The 22,827-nt window shown below is 33.0% G+C and overlaps 2 protein-coding genes across 4 annotated transcripts; both read left to right on the top strand.

The window, feature by feature from the left end:
- Nucleotides 1-6,025: 6,025 nt before the first annotated feature.
- Nucleotides 6,026-11,735, top strand: LOC113738874 (G-type lectin S-receptor-like serine/threonine-protein kinase CES101). Its single transcript, XM_027266150.2, has 7 exons — nucleotides 6,026-7,166; nucleotides 7,484-7,642; nucleotides 8,307-8,437; nucleotides 10,285-10,495; nucleotides 10,646-10,883; nucleotides 11,002-11,152; nucleotides 11,260-11,735. Exons 1-7 carry the CDS (start codon nucleotides 6,026-6,028, stop codon nucleotides 11,566-11,568), a joined length of 2,340 nt encoding a protein of 779 aa, XP_027121951.2. The 3' UTR covers nucleotides 11,569-11,735.
- An 8,148-nt stretch (nucleotides 11,736-19,883) lies between these two features.
- LOC113739757 (G-type lectin S-receptor-like serine/threonine-protein kinase CES101) lies at nucleotides 19,884-22,371 on the top strand. Of its 3 annotated transcripts, none has more exons than XM_072045816.1 (5): nucleotides 19,884-20,866; nucleotides 20,941-21,166; nucleotides 21,276-21,507; nucleotides 21,616-21,766; nucleotides 21,851-22,371. In XM_072045816.1, exons 1-5 carry the CDS (start codon nucleotides 19,973-19,975, stop codon nucleotides 22,154-22,156), a joined length of 1,809 nt encoding a protein of 602 aa, XP_071901917.1. In that variant the 5' UTR covers nucleotides 19,884-19,972; the 3' UTR covers nucleotides 22,157-22,371. The 3 variants fall into 3 exon arrangements, with proteins under 3 accessions (XP_071901917.1, XP_027122881.1, XP_027122882.1); XM_027267080.2 differs by having other exon boundaries at nucleotides 19,885-20,866; nucleotides 21,270-21,507; XM_027267081.2 differs by having other exon boundaries at nucleotides 19,887-20,866; nucleotides 20,956-21,166; nucleotides 21,270-21,507.
- Nucleotides 22,372-22,827: the final 456 nt, after the last annotated feature.

Below are 22,827 nucleotides of genomic sequence, written 5' to 3'. Positions count from 1 at the left end.
CATCATCATCATCATCGTTATTAATTTTTTTACAGGCAACAGGTAATTTCATGGTTAATCATAGTTTTGTGTAATTTATAACAAGTGACTTGGAAATTGCCTTCCAATCTCATAATTACAAAGAAATTGACTTGTCCAAAAAGCAAGTACGAACGAAATTGCAGAATATTAAAAAAATCTACATTCCCTTTTCTTTAATTGGCGGTGGTATTTAAGGCTCGATTTCATTCGAGAAACGGTAACGCGGACTACATATACTAGTGTTAAGGGCACACCCAATTGTATGGATTTTGTTTGTTACATACAAAAGATTTATATAAAATTTTCAATAGAAAATTTTGATTTATATTGTAATTACAATACTTAGGGTGCTATGAGTGGTTATATTGGCAAAATGTGATTAATGATTAGGATAAAAAATAATTTTTAAATGAATAAAATTGAAAGTTCAAAAGATGATAAAAAGTGTTTACACCAACTGCAATTGCTCAGGCATATATTGTACAGATATATCTCTCATAATCTATAGAATTGCAGAATTTCTTCTCATCTATGAGAATAACTAGGATCATTGGATCAACAATGAAATAAGCTAAGATTAAGATGAATTCTCATCTTGTGAGCAATTCCGTAGTTTTTTTTTTTTTTTGGTAGGAAAGACTTGCATAAAATAAAAGGGTACAATTCCGTAGTTATCTGGCATGCATTTGCTTTTTCCAATTTTATATGTTGTTACGCAGGAATTGTGGTGAACATTGACTTGCAGCTAATTATATGTGGTCTTTCCGAGTCTTTACTATAACAAAACCCTTTTTATTTCTGGAATTCATCGATAGTGTTTGGATATGAGATTGTTTGAAAATAATTTATTTGGAATAGTATTGTAACATTTTTTGTAATATGATGCAAGTAAAATAAAAGAAAGCGATCGATTATTGTATTTAAAATGCAAGCAGAATAATATTTGTAATTTTTTGCTTAAATTACATAGTCAAATGGACCCGAACGATGACACACTTGAATTTCGATGTGTTACACCCATTGATTCATCAATGACTATAATATTCTCTGCTATTGTTATACACTGGCATGCCATTAATGGAAAATTTTATTAATTTGCATTTCTATTTTCTCTTGGCTTGTTTTTTCAACGATTGCTCATGGAGCACTCGCTAATATATATAAATTGCATCCAACCTACTATATAAATATACACACTAATCTTATATACCTCGTCAGTGCATGTATACACTATCACCATTATATATATATATATATGATACATGTGCAAAATTTGAATGTGAAATTCAAAATTTACTTATGTATCATCCATCTAACCGTAATAACGTGTACACTGACAGTATATATAAAATTTACTCAAAGAATATTCCGGGCATCATTTTGACCATACCTTCCTTCTCCTGAATTGACAATCCTTTGGAAGGACGGAATGGAGTGAATGATTTCCTCCCAGTCAGACAAAGGATTACAGCACAATTAGCATTATTTTAATAGCATTATTTTAATACTAGAATTTTGGTTTTAATTTCGGAATACAAACACGTACTCGCATAATTTAATGTAATTAAGAACTTCGTTGATTAAATATGTGAGTTAGCAGCACGAAATTTTGTCTGTAAGTATAAATTCGATCCTCTTTCTTGTCGGCAGGGAGTATTTTTTGTGAGGTAAATTTGAGATTTACGTGAAGAAGTAGTTCCCAATATAAAATGATGGGGCTTTGGCTTAAAGAATCATTTCTACGGACAATTGAATTCGAGAAAGTCTGGGTCAACATTTACCTGCTGCCGGGTCGTCCGAGTACAAATATGGCTGGTTTTGTAACCTTCCCCCGGTTTGAACCATTTTCGGTCAGTTCCAATCCCTGTAGGGTCCATTCCAACTGGAACTTCAAATACGTGCGAAGACCGCTGACCACTCCGTCAAAGAGGATAAGAGCTTGAGTTACTCCAAAACGTAAAATCAAATAGGATAGTGCTTCAAATATTTTGACTTTGTACCATGAGACTTTATTCCTTTTACATTCCTTGCGTGCGAGACGAATAATTTTTCATTCCTTTTATGTTCTTTATATGTGAAATGATGATTTTTTTTTGGTCCATCGTCTTATTTTTTGTTCAAAAAAAAAAAAAACATTTAGTACACTTCATGCCTCACAAACTTCAGGAGTAAAATTGAAAGATTACAAAAAGAAAAAGTCCTTCATATTTCTTTCTTGTTTATCCTAATTTCTTAACTAGGAATGTGGCAAAAACGTACCATGACTGCTTCTGGCCGCTGAACTTTAGGTCATAAAATTTTGTCAAACTTCAACTTTGGACTCAGTTTTTTGTGTGAAATCTGATTTCGACATTAGTTTTTGGCAAAGATGAACAAATGTGGGTAAAAATAAAAAGAAAAAAAATTGGCAGGCTGAATTTGATTTCAATGTTAGTTTTGTATTTTTTTTTCTAAAATTTTACAGCCACTATTTTTATTTAAAAAAAAATCATCCCCACCAGCATACAGCCACAAGTATTTAAAAAAAAAAATCAAAATGTGCCAAATTCGGAGTGAAGGGCAACAAAATCATCCCCACCAATAGTGTCAATGCTTACCAGCATCAACTTTACCATTACCACCACAGCAGTCATAGGAATGGATTGTGAGAGATTGTCATTTAATAAAAATTTTATTGTCAAGAATTAATGTTTTATTTGAATTTGTGAGAAGATCAAATAGATTTAGTTTAATTTGAATGGATTAATAGTATTTTAATTTGAATGGATTAAAATGTTTTATTGTCACATGTAGAACCCAATTTAGGATTCTAATAAAAATTGATGTTTGCAAGTTTACAAAATTGAAAGAATAAAATAATTATTTAAAATCTATGTGAGAGAGAAGAAAATAATAATTCACACTATTATTGAAATTTCAACACAATGAAACAAAGTCACATAACAACATAACCTTATAGATTCTTCTTTCTGGATTCTCTTAAGAAATATCTCAACTAATTCTCTATTATAACTTACCAGACTTATTGAGTAAGAAATCACTTACATCAATAATTACGAAACAAAACACGAACTCGTAGATCACACAACTACTAAAAATCTGACTCCAACAATACTCTTAAATAAATAAACAAATACTTCTAAGATTTGATTTATTTTATCAACATTGTCGTTCTTAAATCAAACTCTCCATTAAGACAGGCCCATCATTCTTGAACAACTAGTGTTATTGAGAACTTTGTAGTCATAGAGACGATCTGCAACACCTGGAAATTAATTTTTATCTTTACTCGTGATAGTGGACGAAGTTTACACTTTATAAAAAATTTCTCAACAATTTCTTCTCTATCAGAATAGTCATTTATGCAAATCTATTCATCACCCAAGTCACCATATTTATTTTCAATATAGGTGCCCAAAAATACAAAATCATAATTTCTTTCTTGCCAAAATGATCATCACCAAACAATTCAAAAACTCCACTACCACAATTCCTTATACTATAAGAATGAATTGTGGTTAGAGAGGGGTTTTAAATTTCAACTGCACGAATAGGGACATTTTCGAAATGTGGAATGATGTGGAGCTTATTTTTAGATTTGGGTACAAGTGATGGTAGCATGTATTGTGGTATGTTTTCAAAAATCTTCTCACGTTTGTACATTTAAAACGTTTATTTATGGAGATATTTGGGTATTTTTGGAATGTGAAATTATTTTATAATCATTTTTGCATCAGGTACAAATCATACAAGCTTATGTATTGGTGTAATTACTTAAATGATATTACAGACACGTTTACTTGAAGTGTGGTATTTATTGTGGAATTGAAATGAAGACACATTACCCTAATCTTACAATCTTACTGCTTGAAGATATTCAATTGCTTGAAACATATTCAATTGCTTTTGCCATTTACATCTCAATTAAACTAAAGAAAACATGGGTATGTTAATGAATTAATGCCTCAGCATCAGTTATGGTTTCAAATGCCTTCTTCTTCACATTCTTTGATTTTTTGCCTTTCGACTTTCAGGATTGGGCTATTTTGCTACCTTTATACTCTGCATTACAAAACGGTTTTTAGGCGAAACTATTTTTGGTGGTTCAACTTGAGGTGAGTTTTGTTCCTTAATTTTATTATTTATGTGGGTGGGTTTAGAGGTGTGTAGTATTGGGTGACTGTTTCCATTGTAAAATTTGAAAATCTGGTTGTATAATTTAACTGTAATATTATGATTTTTTCACAAATTTGGTTGGTCTGTAATTTGAATGGTGTGGTTATGATGTAATAGGTTTGGAGCAACTATAAGAAAAAAAATTTTCCTCTCTCGGGGGGGGGGGGAGGGGGTATCCAGAATAAGGTAAACCCAAAAAGCACCTTAATTAGTTCAATTATGGAGTGTTTTTTTGCTGCATGGAGTAAGTGATTCATATATGTAATTCATTTTGATAGTAGTTTGAAAGTGAAGCATTGTGAATTGGTAGGTTACATGGTATACTATTGATTTGCATTTGAATTGTTTAGCCACCGATGAATTAATAGAATAAACACCTTTTAAGTCATTCATATTGGTAGTGTTTCACATATACCTTCTAATTAAGCAAAGGTAATAGAAATGATTCAATTTCCTTAGGCAGTGATGAAGTTGTAGAAACTCCTTCAAGCAAACAACTTCAATGAGTGCTTTTTTATATTATAGAACATTGAATGCTTTCTTATACGGGTGAACAAAACTAAAATTGTTGCGAAAAACTAAAAAGATGAACCAAAAAGATGTGAAACAAAACTTCACAATATACAAGAATGAGTGTGGCTTTGAATTTTAACCCCAAGAACAGACATATAACTAATGAAATTACTTGTAATCAATGAAATGTAGATTGAATAATAATCTAAAGAGAGGGAAACTTAAATGACTTTTTTACATATGCTATAATCCTTATTGATCAACCGATTGATTAGCATTTTAACCTCAAGAATAGACATACAGTTAATGAAATTATCTGTAATCTGTGAAATGCAAGTTAAATAATAATCTAAAGAAATGGAGACTTAAATGGCCTTTGCAGACAATCTATTATTGAAACATATGCGATGAAATATTATCGTTTAATATGATATCGCACTCTTATTTTCATTTACTTACTCTTCTACCAATTTAAATATTTTCGAAACTCCACAAAATAACAACACAACTACCAATAAACAATTATCTTAAAATCCTCTTTAACCACAGATACCAAATATCTGCGCGATGTGCGGGCACTCCCTACTTGGTATTAAAAAAAAAAACTTCACATTGTCAATCAACTCTTTAAGAGCAAAAACTTAATTGAACCGGTCAAACGTGGTTAAGAAATGGTAAAAATTGAGGGGTTCAATTGGAGTTCACCAATTTTTTATTTTTTAAAACAAACATATCAATTTTATTCAAAATTTTTAATACTAAAATAAATAAGAAATTATTAAACTTTTGAACTCGAGTTGAACCAGTCGAACCGATTTAATCGAGAATCAAAATCTTTTCCATTCAGTCCTGTTCGGGATTAAAAGCATTGATCAAGAGATGGGAAAGTGAAGGGAGGATGGAAGATGGCTTTGTTTTTGGTCGTTAGTGGAGTCCATGAAGTTAATTAGATTACATTCATTTGACTAGGAGATGGTAACATTGTCCTTTAAAAATAAATTATTCTGGCAATAGTAAGTTTAAGATAGCTAAATGTGATGCGTATCCAACTTTAAGAGCTTAATTAAGTGCTAATTGTGGAAATTTTCCAAGTTGCACTATAGAAAAGTTTGATTAGCACAATTCATTGACTACTTTCGCATAAAGCACATGTGGCCGCCCTCAGCATATAAGATAGCTTTCCAAAAGAAGCTTCATTCTTATATCAGCTCCTGCAAGACTCAACTCTAAGCTTCAGAAAGCAACCAACGAACAAAAAAGAAAAGGAAAAAAAAAAAAGAACCCATGTACTTGTCTTTTACAGAAGATATCAAGCATGGGCAGATCTTCCAGTTATCTGGCAATCTTTTATTACATTTTTGCTTATTACTTGTCCCTGTTTTGCGTTTCTCAAGCTAAAGATACACTAGGAGTTGACGAGTCCATAGCTGTATATAAAGGAGACTACTTGGAGTCTGCCAACCAGCGTTTTCGGATCACAACCAACTATTCGCTGGCGGGATGGTACGTGACGATTCAATATGTGTCTATGGGTCAATCAATCGATGTCTGGGCTCATGACAACTACCTGACTCCGGCCAGCTTACAGCCAGCATATCTAACCATGAATGCAGATGGAAGGCTAGTCGTATACGACAGTTCTCAACATCGGCTAATCGTTGTAAATTCCCAACAGCCTGTTATGATTAACAGCACTACTGCAACTATACTCGATAATGGAAACCTGGTTTTGAGAGCACCTGGAGGGAATACTGTTTGGCAAAGTTTTGATTATCCCACTTATGTATGGCTTCAGGGCATGAAACTTGGGATTTTCCAATCAAGCACAAGAGTTCTAACTTCAAAACCAAGCTTCGAGCAGCCTGCTTCTACATTAGGCGTTGATTCCAATAATACAAAGGAAATTATTATTGTGCAATACGGATCCATGTATTGGCGAAGTGGGATATGGAATGGACAAAATTTCAGCTTTCTTGAATTCTCTGATAATTTTGGTTTGCAATTTCACTACGTTTCTAATCCGAATGAGACCTATTTCACATGGAATAGTAGTACCGATCCCTTTGTCTTTTTTATGTTTAGTGAAAGCGCAAACATCACTGTTAGTGGTGGGGATTTTACCAATTTTCGGACATTGGCAGTTTGTGATGTGATTGATTACAGGACGAGGAAAGATCAGTCCGTGGGGTGCACGAATTCTTGTGGCGCTGGTGATGGGTTTAAGGAAATAATGGGTGACTTGGATGTCTGGAATGAATTGTCATATAATGACAATGCTCTTCGTTTTTGTAAGTTGAAATGCAGAAGAAACTGTTCCTGCTACGCTTATTCTAATACTGCATACGATCAGAACGGTGTTGCTTTGGGCTGTAAAATAGCTAGCAGAAGCAAAGGAAAACTTATTTCTTCGAATAAACAAAGAATTTTCTTTCGCGAAAGCTTTGTCTTGGAGAAAGGTATGCGAGACTTTTTTCTTTTTTTTTTTCATTTTTTTTCCCTTTAATTGTGTCTTGTTCGAGTATCTGATTAGGTAGAAGAAATATGGAATGTAAAGAAAAAAGTGCACAGCTAACTTGTACAGTAAGGATAAGACCATCTAATTTCTTGTAGCCATGATCAAGCTGCAGTATGAGACCTCAGGGTTTAGAGCACCTGGGTTCAAATCTTTCTTCAATCCCTCTTCTCGTTTCTTAAACATCACCTCTTCTTTGCTTGAAAAAAAAAACGGAAAGTATTTTCACTTTTTGCCGTGAATGTCGTTTGGCCACAACAGAGCTAGGTCTTCCTCCTACCCAGCTTGCTCCAAGCCAAAAAATGAAGTCAAAGACATGGAAAGTGAAGTTATCTGTTGGTGCTCTAGTGACATTTTTGGGGGCTCTTGCATTACTATACTTATTTTGCAAGCTGCAAAGCAGAATGGGCCACCATAAAGGTACATTACTTTTCGTAATAATACTCTTAATTGCTAATTGACAGCAAATTACAACTGTTAATTGTATGGATAAAATGCACTTTACTTCCTTGTGATTTAGTAATTTTTCATACAACCCTCTTGTATTTTAAAAAGATATATATAACCTCTTCTTTGTTTGGACTAAAGTGTCAATATAATGAAAATGATTCTCTATAATGAAACCTAAGAAAACGTCGAGAATATTCCTATTTAAAAATTAAAATGGTTGAAGTGATCAAAATATATAAACTTACTATACATGATACTTTAACTCCTTGTAATTTTATGTTTTACTATATAACCTCCTTATGATTTAGTATTTTACCATATAACTCTCTTATGATTTTCAAAATATGTACATAAACCCCTTGTGGCTAATTAATAATTTTCAATTTCACAAATGGGTACTTTTGATATTTTAGTTGATTTCGTTATGTGGAATGCAAATTCCATGACTTTGACACTTGAATCCAAATTATGAGGGGATTATATATAGTTTTTGAAACTGCAAAAGAATTATACTGAAAATCACTAAATTATAGGGGGTAAAGTGTATTTTACCCTAATTGTATTCTATCCTTGAACACTTTTAATATTGGCAAGGGTAGAGACTCATACATTATCGTTTATCTATTGGGTTTAGGGAATTTCCAGCTACCAGAAAGAAGGGATGATGAATCGCCTATTTTCGAGTTTACCAGCATACAGATTGCAACCAACCATTTTTCTGATGAAAATAAACTTGGTCAGGGAGGATTTGGTCCTGTATATAAGGTAAAGATGTTATTATCTCTAAAAACCTATCATAACAAATGCCTATTGGCATTTGCAATATCTCATGATCTTAGACTAGTGTCCTCAAGTTATATATGCAGTCATTATTTCAACTTTGCACCTCCTACATTATTCCCTATTTCCATTTCCAGTTGCACTTAAAGTCTAATTTATAACAATTTGTACAGCAAGCTTTCGTTTTAGTTCCATTTTGACCCATTAGTTAACCGATTTGAGAAGATTAATGATTTTATGCAGCCACAAACAATTCAGTTTTACTTGCTTCCCCAACTTATTACTTGTTGTTACATTATATGACCCTACCAAACTCTAATAACTGGACAAATTGAACCTCTTCATTTAACTGCAACCTATCGTTAGGCATGCACAGATTTGTCTTGGTACTTGACCTTCCCATATTTTGATATATATATCCATGTAATATTTCTCCTATGGTTCTATACAAAATGATTAGATCCTCACTGTGTTTAGTACTCCCTCCGTCCCAAATTTAAAGACGTTTCTTGGGACTGCAACTTTTTATGTATAGTGAACTATGATTGTCAACCGAGGCTTTACTTCCAAATTTACCCTGCTGGAAGTACATTAGTCAACTGAAGTTTGTGTTTTTCAAAGAGTCATAATTCTGTGGGTCCCACTTCAATCAAATGCATCTTTTCATACGTAAAGGACACGCATCAATAGCGCCCTCATAAATTGGGAGTTGGTCCTGCACACTCTTCGAACTTCTCTAAATGGGAATAAATGGTGGGTCCTATTAAATTTCTTGGGACTTTTTTACATGTGCACAACAAGTGTAAGAATGGAATCCTGGAAGGGAAAAATTTTAGCATGACTCTAATTTTGGGACAATAAAAAAGGTGAAACATGATATTAACAATGAGACGGAGGGAGTACTTAAGTAAGGATAACATTGGCATGTTGACTAACGACTTTATGGAGATTGTTTTTTTTATCAAGTTCTACTTTACATAAAACTACAGAAGCTTATATACATATTTACAAATATTAGGAGATGATGTGGTAATATACAAAACTACAGGAGGGTTTTAAGTGATCTTATAAGTAAAGGGCAATATATTTGTTCATTAATACTTATTTAACAATGTAACTGATCAATTTATTGTGTTCAACCAGCTTAATCAATTATGGGTACCTGTCATAGGACGATGGATCCTAATTCTAAAAATATACGAGTTGTTGATTAATTATTCGCTCATTGGAGTCCAATTAAATGTTCTAGTCACATTTTTATGTTCAATATAGTTACGTATATATATGTATGTATGTGTGATAAAAGATTTGCAAAAGTGTTTCTTTGAATTCGGCTGAGATATGTAAAATACCCAGTAAATATACTATATATGCCTATTACATTAAAAAGGCTTGTAACTGTGTATGATGCAAAATTTGAGGATGCAATGTGTTCAAATATTAGAGGTTGGAGGTCTAAAGTTAAGGTGGGCAACAAATTAGGTCGTAAAGTGAAAGTGGATATATGAAATCGAAGTATATGGAGTTCAAACACGTAAACTTTGATGATTTTCAAAATGCGGTAAATGAAAGAGTCAAAATGGGACGAACATGAAAATTCAGGGTACAAAGTCTTTAAAATTAAGAATTAGGCTACCAAATGAAAATAGGCATTCAAGTCAGAATACAATTGTTCCTTATAGCCAGCAATAAGAAGCTGTTCAAAGACATTAATTAAGTATTAGCAATTCTGCTCCCTTGGGTTTTCTTTTTTTTTCAGAAATGTAATTCGAACAGGTATGTTCCCTCCATCTCCTTTCGATGTGCTTTAACTAGCATATGTTGTGGTTCAGGGTAAGTTGCCTACTGGGCAAGAGATTGCGGTGAAAAGATTGAATACAATGTCATGGCATGGTATTGAACAATTCAAGACCGAAATTACAGTGATAACTAAGGTTCAACACCGAAACCTTGTAAAACTTTTGGGATACTGCATTCATGGGGAGGATCGGTTATTAGTGTACGAGTTCCTGCCAAACAGTAGCTTGGATTCATTTATATTTGGTGAGTTTAACTATCTGCATACTTTAGCCCACATGGGTATGCCTGCAAAGGGATATCAACGTGGGAAACAAAGACGACTATATATCTACATTTTCATGACTATGGCAGGCTTAATTATGAATCACCAAAATGCTCGTGCTCTTTTCACAGATACTACAAAACGGGCAGTACTTGATTGGAAAAGACGTTCACAGATTATCCAAGGGATAGCTCAAGGGCTATTGTACCTCCACAAGTATTCTAGATTAAGAATCATCCACAGGGATCTCAAAGCAAGCAACGTTTTGTTGGACAATGACTTGAATCCCAAAATTTCTGATTTTGGAACTGCAAGAATTTTTGGAGATGATGAGTCGCGTGCAAATACATTGAAAGTCGTAGGGACATAGTAAGTGTTCAATCTTGTTTGCTTAATTAAACTTCAGAAAACCATGCATGGAAGTTTCCAAACACATTAGCAACTTAGCTGTGATATGTATAACTTACTTAATGTGGCCATGAAACAGTGGTTACATGTCTCCTGAATATGCTATGAAGGGTATCATCTCTGAGAAGTCTGACGTTTATAGCTTTGGAGTCATGATGTTGGAGATTATAACTGGAAAGAAGAACACTTCTTTCAGTGACATGGATGATCATTTAAACTTAGTAGGACATGTGAGTATATATCTTGAAACATTACAGTTCTTGTTGATAGTATATTAGATTTTCTCAGAGCACATCAATTCCAGTTATTTACATTTTCTTGCCTCTTTACATTTCAGGTGTGGACTTTATGGAAAGATGGAAGGATTTCGGACATTGCAGATCCTAGTTTAGGTGAGACAATTCCCATGCTTGACATTTCAAGATATGTTCAGGTTGGGCTGCTGTGCGTGGAAGAAACTGCAGCTGACAGGCCAACCATGTCTGATGTGGTTTCCATACTCAACAATGAATCACTGGTCGATCTTCCAGTTCCAAATCGACCGGCTTTTTCTGCCGCCAACAGATACCGAAATAATAACAAGTTAGTTCAAAATCCGGAATCCTCCGATAATACACTGACAATTTCGGATTTGGAGGCTCGATAATTAGTATATTTCTAGTAAATAATCAAATTTGTATTCTTCTCTAGAAGTGGACATTTTCTTTGTTTTTTTCCCCGAAATTTTAGTACATAGCAGTAGACAAGAAAAGCTACACCAGCTTTTCCTCACTTGTACCTAGAATACATACTTAATTAACATCTAAAAGAATGTTTTCCGTAGTGTCTTTTTGACCATACTTACAATTAAGGAGCCATAGTAAATAGTTCCTGCAAGGACAGCGCTGGCTTCATGGATTCCCAATACAATGAGGGATTCAAATATTTTCATTGTTTTAACTGGTATTTTTCTCAATTGAGACATAATCTGCTTACCATGATCTCTACCTTGATTTTCTGTGACACCCCCTAGGACTGCGAACCAACTCGCAAATGCGCTCGGTCAACGCTCAAAAGCAGTGCAGGAAACAGGATGCATCAATTGAAAATTTTCGTTTTTGTTCAAAACCAAACTGAAATTATCCGTTGCTGCCTGTGCAGAATTCTCAACAGAAAGTTAAAGGTGATAGATATGGAAAATGAATCTTCTAATCAAGAGCCAATAGTACAACGGTAGTAAGAGAAAATACCATTTGATTTTCGTGGAAACCACATTTGACAAGTGATTCATTGATTTTTTGCAGAGAATGAATCGCAGGCAAATATTAGTTCTTTTGCTGTTGTGCACGAAAACAACTATTATAACATTTAATCCATCGTCCAAAATGGTGACCATGTTGATGGAACAGGAAAAACCCGGTCGATTAGATGCAGGAAGCTTCGTTTCTGAATCATTGTTAAGCATGGAACAACACCCGACATGGTTGGCCTGCCTACTGCATTTCTTGCACACACAACAATCTAACTTGAACATCTCTTGTAATTTCCTGTTTGGAAACTGTTTCACCCAAACTACGATCTGCAACCTCTGTAACTCTTCCTTCTACCCAGAAATCGTACACCTGAAACAGAAGTAAGAAATGAAAAGCATGTGTTTTTGTACAAGATCATTTCGGGAAATTGAACTAAAAATAGAAAATGATGTGTAATTTGAATAAGGTATCAGCTAGGGCTGTGATAATGTAACTACTTACATATCCTATTAAGTGCAAATGATCATCAGAGTCATAGAAAGAAGTATTCTTCTTTCCACTTATGATCTCCAGCATTATCACCCCAAAGCTATAAACGTCAGGCTTGACAGAAAAGAATACCATTCATGGCATATTCGTAAGACATGTAACCACTGTTTTATCACCAAAATTTTTAGTCTTAGCAAAGTTAAAGAATTTGGAAATTTTCATATTCCTCATAAATCAAATAAACGAAATTGAATTCTTAGTTCTTACTATCTACCAATGACTTTATTTGTATTTGCGTGCAATTCAGTATCTCCAAAAATTCTAGCTGCTCCAAAATCAGAAAACTTGGTATTTAAATCATTATCTAAAAATAAATTAATTGCTTGTCTTGAGATCTCTGCGGAAAATTTTTAGCCTGGAACAACCCTTGAGCTATTCCATCAATAATTTTGTTTCTCAGTGTCAGTGTCAACCTAGCAAAGTATTTTTGCTGTTGGTGTTCTTTTCAATCTCTACACATTTCACCACTCCATCACCAATTCCCCCTACCCCTACCATACTCCAGTTTGGTAGTTTCCACCGTGTGTTCAGGGTTGAGCCCTAGGATCTAACAGCATTATAGTAAGCATGAAGGGGCTAAATGATTTTTTTTTATATATACATATGTTTATAAAGCACTTACCTAAGTTTCAACTTATACCAATAGGATACACAAAAATATCAATATAGTATTTATAATGGGATCCATAAATTTTGACTTTTAATTCCAATCTAATACTAATTCTTTTTCTCAAAATCTGACAATAACAAATTGTTAAGTAAATTAGCAATTGGAGTGCGCAAAACCATCTCAGTGAAAGAAGTTTACCACTCAGGCCTGAGCCTTTAGCTTCAATATGCATATCTCATGCCATGCCACATAGTATCATTCTTTGGCCTTTTTTATTTGGGGACAGAATGGAGGCCAGAGCCAAATTACAGATTTATATATCTGTGATGGGTATCATTGCAAAACGCAAAGTCCAAGTTTTGTTGTATTTTTTGTAATAAGTAATTTTCTTTCTCTAGTTTTTTTTTTCTTTTTGTGGTCCATTGAACGCAAACAGAATGACGCAATCCCCCATCATGTCCGTAGCTAAAGGAGATTTTACTGGATCAGTAGGATCAAGAAGTAACGTAATCTTGATTGCAAATTCAAGCTCATTTTTTTGTGCCAACTCCACTGAGAGTAGTTCCCTAATCGCCTATACCAAGTTGTAAAGGCTTCAAATCCTCACTCGTGAAAGTTTTCGGTCCCAAGTTGGTCAAGACACTTTTAAATGGATTCCACTAACTCAACACTCTAAAATTAAAAGAATTGTCACGTAACAAAATTAGTGAATTTTACATAAAGAATTTTTTACGTCCACAACTGGACTGCGAATGTCCACGACTAGAAGTGGCAATTTGGATTGAAATCCATTTATCCATCCACATAATCCATAATTAAATGGATTTGGATTATCCATTTATAGTATTGGTTTTAAATGGTTGATCAAAGTAAAATCATTAAATTAAATGAATTTATATGAATTATCCACAAAAACCATATATATCCATTTGCTTTAAAACATGTTTCTATCTTGTGCTATTGTGGCATGCATTTAAGGAAATGCTTTCATAATGAAAGTTTCATCTAATGTTGAAAAACGAGAGAGACCACCCTTGCTGTTAGGCCAAGTGCTGTACTTGGTCTGACTAGCAAGGCGCTTAACTTCCTTTAAGCAAGGTCTCGGATTCAAACCTTGTGAATGGAGAGACAGGTGTTGGGAGAGCTTGCACCTCTTATGGGGTGCAACCTAGCTCAACTCCGGATTTGTCAGGGCCCAAAGTAGCTACTGCATACCGGGGGATTTGACCCAAAAAAAAAAGTTATCAAAATATTTAAATGGATTATAAATGAATAATTGATTTTTATTTAATCTATTTATTTACATCCATTTATTAAATGAATCTAAATAAATTAAATAAATTTCATTCACCGTCCATTAAGTCAAAATCAATTATGAGTCATTTATTCGTATTGCCGCCTCTATCCACGACCAAGGATTTGAAGCCAGTTGTAAAGAGGACACAAGCCGTATGCCAACAAGCCCGGAGGTCCCCTGTCGAACTAGAAGGATGGTGTACTTTTCTTTCTGAACAAAAATATCATTTTTAGTGGCCCAGTTTAGTAGCCAGCACATTGAACCAAGAAAGGCCTCCAGTACAATCCAGGCATGTCAATTCTATTCCGGGCCACCGCTTCATCAAACTGATTTACTCGCCCACGCTTCTTAGGCAGTCCGCTATGGGCGACGGCTACAAAATTATATATTTTTTTAATTTGGAAGAAAATCAAAGATATTTTCTGCAAGTGCCTATCCTTTCAAGTTGCTTACTCAGCCAAAAAAAAAAAAAAAAAAAGTTTGTCTGACTTATCCATTATTGCGGATGATCAATTTGAAGTTTGTCTGATTTCCCGATTGTTGCGGATGATCAATTTGACTGATGGGAGCTTTTTCTTCCAGTAAACTTCGAAGATTTTGAAGTCAAAAAAGGTATCCCTTTATGGTGACTGTTCCTATTATAGGAGCACAATGTGGGCGAGACAGGGGAGAATAGTGGTAGGGGAAGTTGGACGCGCATGAATGAATGGGTAGGAAGAAACGGTTTGGACCAAAACATAAGAAGAATAAAAAGTTGAAAGCAATGTGTAGATTGTAACGGGATAAATACGAGGGAATTTATTATACTAGAAATTTATTCGTCCATATTTTCTAAAAGATTTCTAGTAATATGACATGTATTCTTGAATTATTTTCCTCTTTCATCAATTCAATTAATGTAATTTAATAGTTGTTAGTTTGTTTAGTCCAAATGTTTAAATCACTCTATTTTAGTTAGAAAAATATTTTGTTAAACTAACTTATCAAAAAGCCTCTTTAAGTAAATATTTTATTTTAACATTTCCTTTAGACATAAAAATCCTAGTTAAACTAACTTATCAATAGCCTTTTCTAAGTAAAATTTACTATATTTACTACCTTCAACTTTTCCCTTAGTTGCAAATGACAAATAGCATATATATACTTTAATATGTGTCATTTATAAAGGATTTTGAATTATTTTGTATTTTAATTAATTTCAATTAATGCCATCTAATGATTATAGTTTGTTTAATTTACATGTTTAAATCCCTATATTTTAGGTAGGAAATATTTTTGTTAAATTACCTTATAAAAAAACTTGTTTTTATTTTAATATTTCTTTTAGGCAGAAAAGGTTTGGTTTAACCAACTTATCAATAATTCTCTCCAAGTAAAATTTTTTACTTTAATGTTTTCCTTAGCTTCAAATGACAAATAGCATGTATTGTCATTTGTAAAATTTTTTGTATATTAGGATATTATAAATTTAAATAAATGGTTTGACAAACTGATAAATGTCAATGCATGACTATTGTAAAAATATAAAAACGATACATTTTTCCCTCAATCCTGTTGTAGAAATTGAGAATTTTACTTACTGTCTTATCTTTATATATATATTAATAGATGGAGGGTTTTTTATCATAATCCTTCACACCTGTCCAAAATCCCAATCCTTTTTTCCTAGAATTTTACATTTATTTTAATTCACACACATTGGCTCAACAATTTGGTACAATCAAACCATTTCAAATTCTTTTGTTTGTTACCGGTATGTAAATTAAATTTTCACGATTTCCAATTCCTCCCATGTCTAGTTGACCCTTACTCATAGTTTCAAATTTAAGTAAAACTTATCCAAATAACATTTGCAAAATTTTAGACTGATAACACAAAATTTAATTACAATTCCCACGACTCTATAATAATTAACTAATAACACAAATTATTTACAATTTTAGTGTAGACCTCTTTAGAGAACTCTCATCTCCCCATCTTTTTTCTTATATTTTTAATTAAATAAATAACTTTCAATCTTTGCATTACATACTTACCATGGATGCGGTCATAAGTTAGTTACATTTTTGAAATATTAACAACATTCAAAATACTAGCACAATTCGAAATTACATACTTCTCATATAGGCATTTATGAATGAGTAACATTTCTAAAAAAAATTAACACAACTTAACATATTAACACAATACCGGACTTATAAATGATTATTGGTAATAAGGAAATAATATTTGAAATCCTTCAAATTGGTAATAACAAAATGAAAACAACTTATCAAATATAAAAGATAAAACAAACTATCAAATTCAAAAAAGAGCAAACATTTGCTCCAGTCATTCTTTTAGGTAATTCCAACATAAACATGTATTATTACCTTTGGTAATTCTAACTTAAATATGTAACTACTATTTAAACATTAAATTAAAATGTCCAATTTATAACATACAATATTTATATTGTCTAAAGTTAAAAAATCAAAAGAACAAATTTGTGTATGAAAAGATAACACTTTAATTTTTTGGTTGGGCACTACCCAAAAACATACAATTAATTTGGCAAGAAAAAAATAAAAAATAACTTAGGAAATATCAAGATTAAAAAATATATCAATTTCAAAAAAGAAATGAACAAATGATGGTAGTTTTTGCATTTCATGTTCTTTATTTATGATAGTTAAGGGTGGGGCAAAAATACCTGCAAACTTGAAAATCCGCCATATTCAATTTGATCCTATCTAAAAATTAGGATATCCGATTCATATTATCTGATCGAGTTAAAAGATGGTTGAGTACCAACTTAGATATGAGGCGAGTTAGAATCACATAATTAAAAACTCACGGATACCCGACCCCGTCCACATATATTTTTTATTATTTATATATATACTATAAAATAATAATTTTAGAGCTAAATTTCATTCAACAAATTGCATTATAAATATGAAAGACTATAGTTTGTTTACAAGATTCATTTGTAAAGGCCATAATTTTATATTTTTTAGAAATATTTTAATTAATATGGAATATATATTTAAAAAAAGGTGCTACTTATTTCAAATTTTTAGTGATTTTGAATTCTTTTAATTTTTTCCCTTTTTTCTTGTATTCTCTTCACATATTTGTTTCTTGGTGGTAGACTTTTTTTGAGAAAAAATCTTTATTAAATCTTATATGAATATGTAAAATATAAAATTAAATTAGTATAAATTATTTTTTTAAGAAAAATTAAATGATAAGTGGTGCGGAACGGGTACCTGTTGATTTGATTCTATCTTAACGGGGTACCCGTTGATATACAGGGTTGGTAAAGGTCAAAAAATAACTAACCCAAAAGGTGCCGGTCAGATAAGCCAAATGGTGCATAGGGCAGGTAATCGACCCGTGCCCATCCTGAAGGATAGTGTCTATTAATAATGCTAAAAAAAAAGTTAATACAGGCATTTAAAATCTTCCTTTGGATTTTGCTGTGAACTATTTTGAAACAAACAACTACATAATGCTAAATATATAATTTTTTATGGGTTTGGGCTCCCGTTAGAATATATTTCAGGTGTCATATTTTTAGAAATGTATAATTAATTAGAAAAAGTAAATAAATACAAAGGATGATAGATAAGATTAAATAAGAAAAATATATAAATATAAGGGAAAGTAATAATTGTTAATATGTGTACATATATGGTAGATTAGCCGAATATTGGGTATATTAATGAGTGCTCATTGGACACCCATTAGAGAAACCCAATTTTTATTCTTTTCATGTACTATTTTAGATATTTCATAATTGAAATTCAGTGTTAATGATAAGGTTTTGTTTATAGTAAATAATTCAAATCGGTATTAAGTAGCTACTTTCATTAGTATTTATATTTTTCCTTATTTTTCTCATTATTATTATATACATGTACATAGTGTTGCTTTGTTATTTTTGTTGACATAGTGTTGCTTTGTTATTTTTGCTGACTCGAGTCTTTCTTAAGGTTCATTTGGGATTACAGTGACTTCTCAAAAAATACTTATATTAGTTGAGATTTTGAAAGGATATGTTGTGTGGTTGATAAAGAAAAGGGTATTGATGTGTGGGTATTTTGAGTATTTTGGTGTATCTTTGTTATGGATAGCGGTTTGATTTTTTTAAAATGTTTTACAAAGGGTTACTATGTGTATGTTTTGATCATTCAAAGACAACCTTAAGTTAATTAACCATCATATTGAATGAAACTTTCATTTGTGTAAAATGTAAATTATAATAATGGAACACGGGCAGTACAACTATGCAAAATCAGTCACTATTTGTTGCAATTCAATTAAATTTGATTTATTTTCAATATTCTAAATTTTATATTTTGGGTTTGACTTAAATATCTTTTAATTTGTATAAACAGCCATTCATTCCTATACATTTTTATTAATTCTTATTCTCTCTCCTTTGAAAATGGATGTAGTCCAAAGTAGTATGCATGTAATCATGGTGTTGTAAGTGCTCTCCAAATTTACTGATCTTAGCATTTAATACTTCGAATAGAAATTTAGTTCATCAAGTATTAGTTTGCTGCTTTTGAATTTCCTTTTAGTCGTGAAACAATCACATATGTAATTGCACTTATTGTGTACTACACATCCTTCACTCATATGTTAACTTACCACTATTAATTAGAGTAAATGTAATTCAACTACAGGATAATATTCAATTACAATTAAATATTAAGTTGTTATAAGTTAACCATTTTTAGTGTGTTTAATTTGAATCCTTGTATTACAAATACAATATTCACTTTTATACACTAGCATTTTAAGTGGTCCTACAAAATTTTCTGTTAAATAAAAAATAAAAAAATATGAAAAATACAAAGCACCGTTGTAAATGAACCAGGAACGAAACTAGTACTGTTATAAAATAAAAGTGAGATCACATTAGAATTTAGTAACATGGCAAGCCTTTCATAAAAGTGCTGCAAATACCAAATTGGGAGAAGTGAAGACAAAAGTTAATTAAATTCGAATGAAGAATTGCACGTACAGTTGCTGTAGTGTAGAATTTTTCTCAGACCTGGCGAGTACTCCTTGCCAAGCGCGCGGTCTGTGCTTCTTAGTCCAAATGGTTTTGGTTTGGACCACAATCAATTCAACCATGGCCAGTTGATGATGTGTCGATTTCTCGTCTAGACACGCACAGCAGGCCTATGGTAGGAACGGTCAATGCGTAATTGGCTTGGTTTCTAACTACGGACAAACTCTGACTCGTTGTCAGCCTGTAGAAAATAGACTAGCATTGGAGCAAGGCGTTTCAACTCCTAGTTAATGATTCGAATGTAGAGAAGGGAAAATGAAGAAGCATTAGTGATATGAGTGTTGCCCTATTGGAATGGCAAGAATGATCAGTACACCAAACAGCCATTTGCCAACATTTTCTTGTATTATTGCTTACTTTATTGCCATAATATGTACACTTTCTGGAGCTAAAGATACACTAGGAGTTAGTGAATCTCTAAAATTAAAAAATGGAGAGATCTTGGAGTCCTCCAATCAGCGTTTTCGGTTCTTGAGTGACCATTCTTCTTCAATCTTGGTAATTCAGTTCGTGTATCTGAAGCGTTCAGTCAATGTCTGGGCTGCCAATAGTTATCTGGCTGCACCATCCAGGCCTCGAATTTCAGCCATAACCATGAATGAAAGTGGAAGGCTAGAGGTTTATGGCCAGGGAAACCCACATGTTGCAGTATTCACTGTGAATGCTCAACAGAAAGTTATGATCAGCAAGACTAGTGCAACTCTGCTTGATAACGGGAACTTAGTCCTGAGATCAAGTTCTGGGCGTACCGTTTGGCAAAGCTTTGATTATCCTTCTCATCATACACGGCTATCATCTGGAATGAAACTTGAGATTTCTCTGTTGAGCCAGAAAAGTACAGCAAGTATGCAGGCGGCTGCTTCTGGCCCTTCACTTCCTCTCGCTCCTGGTTCTCCTTCATTTCTTGTTGGACCTTCCAGTGGAAGAAAGAAATCGAAGAGTTCAAGGGTAGTGTTATATGTTGTTAGTGCTTCTGTTGCCGCTTTTCTGACAGCTATAGTACTTTGCAAACTGCGGTCGAGAATACTAAGATATCGTCGAGAAAGCATGGGTTCAGAAACGCCAGAGCTTGATGACAAAGGGGATGATGAATCACTGTTCTTCAGTTTTACAAGCATAGATATTGCGACAGATCATTTCTCTGAGGAAAATAAACTCGGCCAAGGAGGATTTGGTCCTGTCTATAAGGTAACATAAATATGTCTCGAAACAATTTATTTTCAAGTCTAAAGACCCTATTGATTTGCTTAGTTTTAACGTAGATACATGGAATTCAGGGTAAGCTGGTTAATGGGCTAGCGATTGCAGTTAAAAGACTGAATAGAATGTCAGGACATGGAATTGAACAATTCAAGAATGAAGTCAAAGTGATCTCAAAGCTGCAGCATCGGAACCTTGTTAAACTTTTGGGCTATTGCATTGAAAAAGGAGAGCGTTTATTAGTATACGAGTACTTGCCGAATAACAGTCTAGGTTCAGTACTTTTTGGTAAGTTTCAGCACTCCATTTACCCTGATATGTTTTGGCTTATCTAATTTATGGTTACAACTATCAGAATACTCTAAAAATTTTGGGTCTACTTTGTCTAAAGATGCAGCAAAGCGGGATTTATTGGATTGGAAAAGACGGTTGAAAATTGTTGAAGGGGCAGCTCAAGGGCTTCTGTACCTCCACAAGTATTCCAGATTAAAAATCATCCATAGAGATCTGAAAACGAGCAATGTTTTATTGGACGCGGACCTGAATCCAAAAATTTCAGATTTCGGAACTGCCAGAATTTTTGGAGAGAATGAATTGCGCGGAAGTACAAAGAACATTGTAGGGACATAGTAAGTTGAAGGAATATCATCTTCTTTATCGTTTCAATGTATTGTTTCCTAGTAATATCCATTTTCTGATATCTTACGATAATTGATTTTTGCGAGAAAAAAAAAAAGTGGTTATATGCCTCCTGAATATGCCATGAATGGGATCTTCTCCGAGAAGTCTGATGTATTTAGCTTTGGAGTCATGATTCTTGAGATCATAAGCGGAAAGAAGAACACTTCTTTCTGTGATTCGGATCGTCACCTAAACTTAATCGGACATGTATGTAGCCTATACACTTCAGTTTCAGTTTGGTGCATTTCCTTTACTCCAATCCTTTGAGAATGATCATTTGTCACATTTCAGGTGTGGGATTTATGGACAGAAGGAAGAATTTCAGAGATCATTGATTCTTGTTTGGATGAAAGGATTCCAAGGAGTGAAGCACTACAATATGTTCGTGTTGGCTTGTTATGTGTGCAAGAAAACGCAGCAGATAGACCAACAATGTTAGATGTGGTATCTATGCTCCTCAATGGATCAATGGCTCTTGACTCTCCTAAGCGACCAGCCTTTTCTGAAATTACGAGCCTCAACAAAGCCAAGTTACGTGAAAATCCAGAATTTTGTTCTGTGAACACCATCACAGTTTCAGATAAAGTGGGCCGATGATTCTTCCTTGACCAGGCGTATATTCTTGCTTTGTTACACAAGTTGGGAGTTGGGACAAATTTTAGTCTTTGAGACAGAAGGGATAATTTTAGGAACCTCCCCAGAGGTTTTAATAATTATTGAAACCTTCCTTAAATCATATGATGATGTTTTTTTTTTTTAAATTATATGATGATGTAAGTATAAAAAATTTATTGAATATTCCATATTGCTTCCGTCTCATTTGTTACACAAATTATATAGTAAATATTTATAGGAAGAAAAGTACCTCTATTTAAGGGAGAAAAAATTGATGGAATTTGATGATTGGATTATTGGAAATAAAAGTCAATTGTGAATATTCGAAGTTTAACACGAGGATTTAACAAGATGAGCATTGATTGGGACTTGAAAGTTGCTTATTGTAAATAAAGATCATTAAGGGTCTGTTTGATTGGAAGTAAAATGTTTTCCTTGGGAAAATATTTTCCGTGGAAGTAATTTTTCATGAAAATCATTTCCCTTTCATCATTTTCAGGTGTTTGGTTAGTTTATTGAAAATATTTTCTTACTTCATTTTCCTGGTGTTTGTTTAACTTTTGAAATATTTTCATTTTTATCTCTATCTTTACTTTCTACACATTATAACTACATACTTCTTCCCATGCAAAATAAGAAAATTTATTTCATTG

The sequence above is a fragment of the Coffea arabica genome, chromosome 4c (genome assembly GCF_036785885.1).
Source record: "Coffea arabica cultivar ET-39 chromosome 4c, Coffea Arabica ET-39 HiFi, whole genome shotgun sequence".
Taxonomy (NCBI): Eukaryota; Viridiplantae; Streptophyta; class Magnoliopsida; order Gentianales; family Rubiaceae; genus Coffea; species Coffea arabica.
Note: the sequence above shows the minus strand (reverse complement) of the source record. Positions and strands in the feature narration are given on the sequence as shown.